This window comes from Cibotium barometz, chromosome 65 (assembly GCF_041138505.1).
Source record: "Cibotium barometz isolate CiBa-2024 chromosome 65, ASM4113850v1, whole genome shotgun sequence".
NCBI lineage: Eukaryota > Viridiplantae > Streptophyta > Polypodiopsida > Cyatheales > Cibotiaceae > Cibotium > Cibotium barometz.
The window spans coordinates 25,789,966-25,796,860 of NC_141110.1; the positions used below are offsets into that span (position 1 = coordinate 25,789,966).

Sequence of the window (6,895 nt, forward strand, 5' to 3'; positions counted from 1 at the left end):
ACCTGCAGATCTTAAAAAGTTATAGAAAAAAAACCTCAAATTTCAAGATTTTTCAAATAAATAATTTCATAATTTTTAGATAAAAGTTTTCACTTTTTGAGAAAATACTTTTTTTCGAACACTGGGAAGAGGGTTCGATTTTTTTTTAAATATATGATTACTTTCCGAGAATTTTAGAATAACTTTAATCCTTATAAAGAGTATCGCATGAAAAATTAAATTACTTTTTTTTCAAAAATGAGATGAATAGAAGAATCCATTTTCATCCGTGTAGCTAGAATTCATATTTAAAAAACTAAGAAATTACACACTTTTTTATTATTTAGCAAATATTTTTTATTTTTTTACAAGCATGCGTCTTTTTTTGTTGAAGAAATCAGAATTTAAAGTTTGCAAGGCTACATGGTCAAAGCGGTCATAAAGAGATTATTTACAAGGGTTGGGTCGTATTTTAGAACTGTAAATGTACTTTTACAGGAAGTCGGATCTCCACTCACGGGGGTCGGTGTTGAGGAGGCACTCCGGCAGTTGAATTTGAGGTGGCTCATGCGTTTCGGGGCATGACGCCGAAGGGCTGGCTGAGACGCTACTTTCTGCTCGGTCCTCCTCGCACTCCCATTCCGTCTGGTCCGCGTCCACGGGCAAAGCCCGCTCCTGGATCTCCTGCAGCCGTCGGATGCAAGGCTTGCATTTCTTCCGCCACCGCCGCCGCCGCCTCAACAACACCACCTGCTCCCCGCTCTTTTCTGCACCATCATCTGCCACTGCACCATATCCTGCTCCGTTCTTGCTAAGCCCCACCTGAAGCTGTGCGAGCTTCTCTGCGTTTCTGGCGTGCTTTTCCTTCATCTTGAGGGTATGGTACTTGCAGTATGTGGCCCCCGCCTTCACCACCGGCTCTCTGCACTGCCAATCCCTCCCGTCCTTCCTCTTGCATCGCTCCGACACGGCTACGATGCGCTCTTCTGCTTCTCGCTTCCTCTTCTTTAATGCCTTATTCTTGAGCTCGACCACCACTACCTGCGGCGGCGGATCCGTCTTTGTTTGCTGCTTCGTCGACCATTTCGACGTCTTCTCCTCGTTGATCGTAGACGGAGTAACCATACAATTAATGTCGATCTTGGCCACCTTCTTCTTCGTAATCCTCTTCTTCTTCTTCTTCTTCTCCTCCACGCCGTCCATCTCGTTAAGCTCGAAGTCCTTCTGCTCTAAACTGGATTTAGCTGCTTCGTTGGTTGCCTCCAGAGCGGGATGACCTGCACCCACCACAGGCATCGATTGCCCTAAGGCATTACTGTCCCCCACACGTGCCACCACGCGCGATCGTTGGCGTCGCCCCACAGAGCGCACCCTCCTATGTCCTGCATAACTCGTCATATATTTGATCACAAGGTCAAATGAACATCAGCTTGATAACCCCACCCTCTCTAAAACATATAATCCATAATAACGATATTATGCTGCACCTTTTAAACTCGAAACCAGCCACACCAAATCACGCCTGTTCCATCGCCACACCCGACTTCTTGTTAGCATTCTAAAACGCAAACATGCATGGCGTTGCTCGACCTCTTACCCGTTCTAAACTTACCATATTTACTCCTTTTTGAAACCAATTTACTCAAAATTAGACAAAATTCCTCAGTACCTGAGAGCATTCCGTTCCTGCTTTTTTACTTTTTGTTTCTCCAAACTGGTAAACTGCAAACCCAAACATTCTCAATTACAGTAAGAATCAAAAGAGCACACAAACTCACGACCTAATGCATTTTCACAAATCAGTGCTCATGATCCCTTTCATATACTTCGAATTACTTCTTAATTGGTAAGGCACTACCCATGAAGTTGTTTTTCCTTGAGACAATCTTCTTATCCAAGTTCAGCCCCATCACTAGTTTCATCTGTCAAGTGCAAGGTATTGTATATTGAACTTGAAAGAAGCATTAAAAGCCCCACCTAGAACCAAAGTTTTTCTACAAACCCTGCAGATCCTCATGATATCTAACTCGTGATATCTCCACATTGATGTATATTATCTAGTAATCATCACTCTACAGTTCAGTCTGCCTAAGTCTATATAACCCTTAGAAATTTGCCCATAGCAAATGAAAGAAGAAAGAAGCAGCCCTCATGGCTTTAGCCTCTAGTGGTAAGAATACCTAGCTCCCACATAGGAGGTTGTGGATTCACATCTTAAAAGGGGAACATCTCCATTTTTCTAAGTCATGTGATCTAATGTGTGTACCATGCAGGAACGCACACAGGGTTGTCACACCTGCATATAGAAGATAGATCCACACTAAGGTCCCTTTACTATGCCAAAACAATTGTCCAAAAACAAACATACGTCATGGAGATCCAAGCATTGTGCAACCTTATCTTGCCAATACATTCAACTGTTTGGCTTGAAATTAGGCCCACCACAGCTTGTGCTTTGCATTTTCACCTTCACTTCGGCAATCATGTAGTGACAACAATATGGGCTAGTTATGCTTCATTGTCTGCCGATAAGGATAATTGACTGTTGAAACATGGTTCTTCTAACAGCTATCTAGTGTATCCAATCCAACCAGAGGAAAACATGTAGTAGGTATTATTAGGAAGAATGGTACACTGGGATTAGAATATTTGTTTCCTTGTGGAAAGGAAAAATAGGTGAAGAGAACCATGGCCTTTTGCAGGATTAAACTACATCCCCTAGAATTTCAATCGATCTTTAACCTACATCGCTTAGATGTCATTGCTCCTTGATGCTGTGCTATCATATGACATCAAGCTTTTTAGTAAGCCACTTGACTTATAACTTGTGGGTGTCACCAAAAACAATATAATTTGTACAATATCATCTGAGTGTGCAATGAGTTGGTTTTCAATTAGCTCTGCTTACAAACATATTATGGTGTTTTATATATTCACAAAAGCATATATAGAAGACATTTTTAAAACTATACACTGCACATAGGTGATGATATATGTGGGGTTTTCCAGAAGTGAGGCATTTCAAAGTTGTGAATTTGCACTTAGGAGAGCGAGAGAGGGCTGTCTAGAAAGAGCAAGTCTTTGCTCTCATGAGTCACTAGATGAAGGCAAGAATGGTGATCCTTTGGGAAGAGTCTAGGAGGAGTGATGATTCCTTAGGAAGAGAGAGAAAGACGAGAGAGTTTTCTGCATGATCACGGTAAGAATGATGATTCTGTGAGAAGAGTCACAAAGAGAGTGACAGACAAGAAAGTAATATCTCTAGACGTTTGGCATTGCTCCACACTTGTGATGATTACTTAAGTTTCTGCGGTAATTATAACTAATAATATAATATAGAGTAAAAGTGTGACCGTGAATTCAATCCACAACACATATTGAATATATTCAAACCACTTGGAGTGTTGACGATTGAAAGTGGAAAAGCTTTATTGAAACTTTGTCTTTCACTTTCAAGATTTTGTGTCTTGCCCCTGGCTTGGACACATCTAGGCAGCATTTGAAGTTTATTTTTGATATTAATTATGACAGATGTGAAGGTTCGAACCCTAGACCTCTGTGTTGACAGGCCACGGTATAAAATTTACCACTCAGACTAGAGCCTGCTGGCTGTGAACAATATACTGAAAATATGATACTAGTTCTTTTGTGTGTCAAGGTGCTTACCGGTTGTTATCAAATCAAAAATCTTGAAGCTATAGCATAATACCACAATAATGTAAAAATACACCCAGCTTATACGATTCGGACCACTATACTATATGGAGTGTTATCATGTGCAAGGAGTTTGTAAAGATACATCCAGATTGTGTGGTGGGGATCATATATGTTGTATTGTGAAAGTAATTGACTACATTATTCGGACCACTATATTTATGAGACTACTGTTATCATCTGCAAGGAGTAACATTTGATCAGGTGTATAGGGCAAGGAGCTGTAACGTTTGATGATCAGGTGAACCTATACAACTTGAGGATTTTGCAATATCCAGCTACGGCTATAAAAGAAATGTACAAGAGAGAGTATTGCTGCCACAGGAGAAAGGTAGCTACTAACTACTGGAGGCAGAAAAGACTTGATATCGACCTGGCTTCTAAGAGCTGGTGCAAAGAGGGCAACCATGAGTCTTTTACCTTCAGTCAAATTGAAGCACAGGAAGGTAAAGCAGATCTTCGCGATATAGTTATAGACACTGAAAACTGCAATTCTAATCGGAGTACCTCTAATTGTAAGCGGCCGATATTAGAAGTAATATTGGGAGCTTAAGAACTATACGCGTAGGGCAATATATATTCATGACACAGTATAACGTCTAGAAGTGAACATTAAAATAACGATTGTGTATGTCTTAACGTAAAGCATTAGAATGCAACAAATCATACGTGCTCGTAAATTAATTATAAAAAAATGGACCAAACCCTAGCTGAGGTGTCGTACCTCGGGGTCCTTTGATGAGCCTGGTGAGGTTAAAGCCTGTGCCTCCAACGCTTTGCCCCGCCTGTTGTGCCCTTTCTCCTCCTCCGCCTCCCCGCCCGCCTCCTCCTCCTCCTCCTCCTTCAGCTTTGACACGCTGCCGCGTGTAGCCTGCGTGACGTTATTGCTAACCAGGCGTACTTCTGTGCTGTTGGTAGAGCTCGAAACCCTAGCTGGACGTGACCCATTATTAAGAATGAGCTCCAACGGCAGGGTTTTTTGGCCGCTGACGGAAATCAGTCTGTGCACCACCGGATCTGACGGCCTCCCGATGTGAGCATCTTTCTTGCAGCCTGCAGATCCCATACTATCATCTCTGACCTTCTTACAGCCTAGTTCACCTCCTCTAATTGCACTCGCTAGCGGCTCACTAGAGCTCTTGTCATTGCATTTTGCATTTGTGTGCGGTACAACTACGCTGGCTCTTGGTTCCTCTTTGGCCATCAGAACCTCGAGCCTACTTGATCTCCCAGATGTGGAAGCATCGACGCATACTGTCGGAGGTGCTGCTGCTGCAGTCCTGCGCTGCGGCGGCCTGCTAGCACCAGAACCCAAAAGCAACGCATGCCGGAGATCCTGAGAGGAGAGGCAAGAGGGCGGGATCTTGAGATTATGAGAAGAGGAATTGGGCGGGTTGGCACGTACGTATAAGCCTCCATTATTGATTACCCCGCCAAGAACATCTAGCTGCTGCTGCTGCTGCGCAGAACCGGCCCCTCCCGCTGGGCGGCGTTTTCTTATACGCATGGCTCTAGCTAGGAAGCACACCGGGCTAACACTTCAGCTGTCTATGCAAAAGAGGTGTGTGATCAACCTAATTCCAGAAAACGTCGGCAACAATTAAAGCTGCGTGTGCCTTTAAACTCGAGAGATTAGATTGCGAGAGAGCAGAAAGAGGTGGAAAAAACATGCCAACAGACACTCGCTACGAGGCTGCTTGCAGAGCGCGGCAAACAGAAAGAGAAAGAGAAAGAGGAGCAAAACAGGAGAAACTATGCTGAGCTGAAGGAAGGACAAGGCGCCTGATATTAGGGTTTTGTTCCAAAGTTATAAAAGAAAAAAGAAAATGGCACTAATTACCGTCTTCTATGCGCCCCCCACTTTAGTGCAAAAATAAATTACCTTTCCTTAGTAAAGCTAACATGTGATAAGGTTCAAAGAACTTCACTTTAAAATATTCCCATACAACAAATTTTACCTCCATCTACGAGCCATTGCCTATGGATAATGGAATCACGCCTATCCACAGCAATTTTGCACACAAAGACTCTAAGGCTGGTTAGACATAAATTTAATACCAACTGGCCCGATGGGTGGAAGTTCCACTGTTAGAAATAAAACTTTGTTCTAACCAGTGATGAAAAAAGGACGACCTTCGAGCTCAACCGGTTTTTATTGAAAAAATGCATAGTTTAACCGGTTTTATAACTAAATTTTCAAAATTTTGAATCTTTAAATTCAAGGGTGGACAAAATAACGCTCAGTTTTACTCAATTTGAGCCGTGAAAATTACACTAAAGGACGACACTGGGTGGAACCTTGGACAAGCAAGATGAGTATCACAGCCACACACAATCAAGGATGATTTTTAAAAAAACTCTTGACCTCCAAAAGTGACAAGTAGTTTTTTACCTCTTTCGTTTCAAAATTTATGAGCATTTGCATAAATACGGGCATGACGAGGGTCAAAAAGATACATTGCCGCAACTTGGACAAAGTTGGATCAAGTGTAGGTAGACTAAGCAACTTAATGCCACTCTAAAAAAAATCATTAGTTTGTGTCTAAGTGCTTAAATCCTTCTTGCAAACAAAATCCCAAGCCTCCAAAATGCACTTAAGCTCCTCTTCCAAATACAATCATGAAACAAATGTTTGAAAACACATATCCATGCCTCTCCTAGTAAGCATGTCCAACAACTTCAAAAAGGTTTCCAAGATTTTCATGTACTGTAACACCTTTTCTCATATCAAATCAAATAGAATAATTGATTTTAATAAGTTCTAGCATAGTGTATACATACATTATACGTAGCATAATGCATTCCCTTAGTACATGCACGCTCATATAATTTTTTTAAGATACACACTTTTCAAGGCACAACATTAAAAGTAGTTTCTATTATACCATATATATGTATGTGCAAGTTTTCTAACACATGGAATTATGTTAAAGAGTTTTCACTATACATGTATATATATGTCATATAAATTTTCTCACACATGGAATTATGACAAAGTAAATACATTAATACAAGAACAAACCATTTTAAAGCATAATGCCCACTCCTTTGTTACTGTGCGCATGTAAAAGATTCTTGTATGTTATCTAGTGAAGAAGCTTTGTATTTGTGTTTTTTTAATAAATATATTTTTATTTTATTTATAAAAAGACATTAGCCTAGTGATTTGACCTGAGGAGTCTCAAAAGAGAGACACCCTAGG

The 6,895-nt window shown here is 41.2% G+C and overlaps 1 protein-coding gene across 2 annotated transcripts; it reads right to left on the reverse strand.

Annotated features, from left to right (window-relative positions):
- Nucleotides 1-311: 311 nt before the first annotated feature.
- On the reverse strand, nucleotides 312-5,521 carry LOC147603107 (uncharacterized). Of its 2 annotated transcripts, none has more exons than XM_086797273.1 (4): nucleotides 4,418-5,521; nucleotides 1,649-1,701; nucleotides 1,467-1,537; nucleotides 312-1,361 (listed from the first exon to the last, which is right to left on the reverse strand). In XM_086797273.1, the coding sequence occupies exons 1-4, from the start codon at nucleotides 5,198-5,200 to the stop codon at nucleotides 472-474; spliced, it is 1,797 nt and encodes a 598-aa protein (XP_086653399.1). In that variant the 5' UTR covers nucleotides 5,201-5,521; the 3' UTR covers nucleotides 312-471. The 2 variants fall into 2 exon arrangements, with proteins under 2 accessions (XP_086653399.1, XP_086653400.1); XM_086797274.1 differs by having other exon boundaries at nucleotides 1,467-1,501; nucleotides 4,418-5,520.
- Between the last annotated feature and the right edge of the window lie 1,374 nt (nucleotides 5,522-6,895).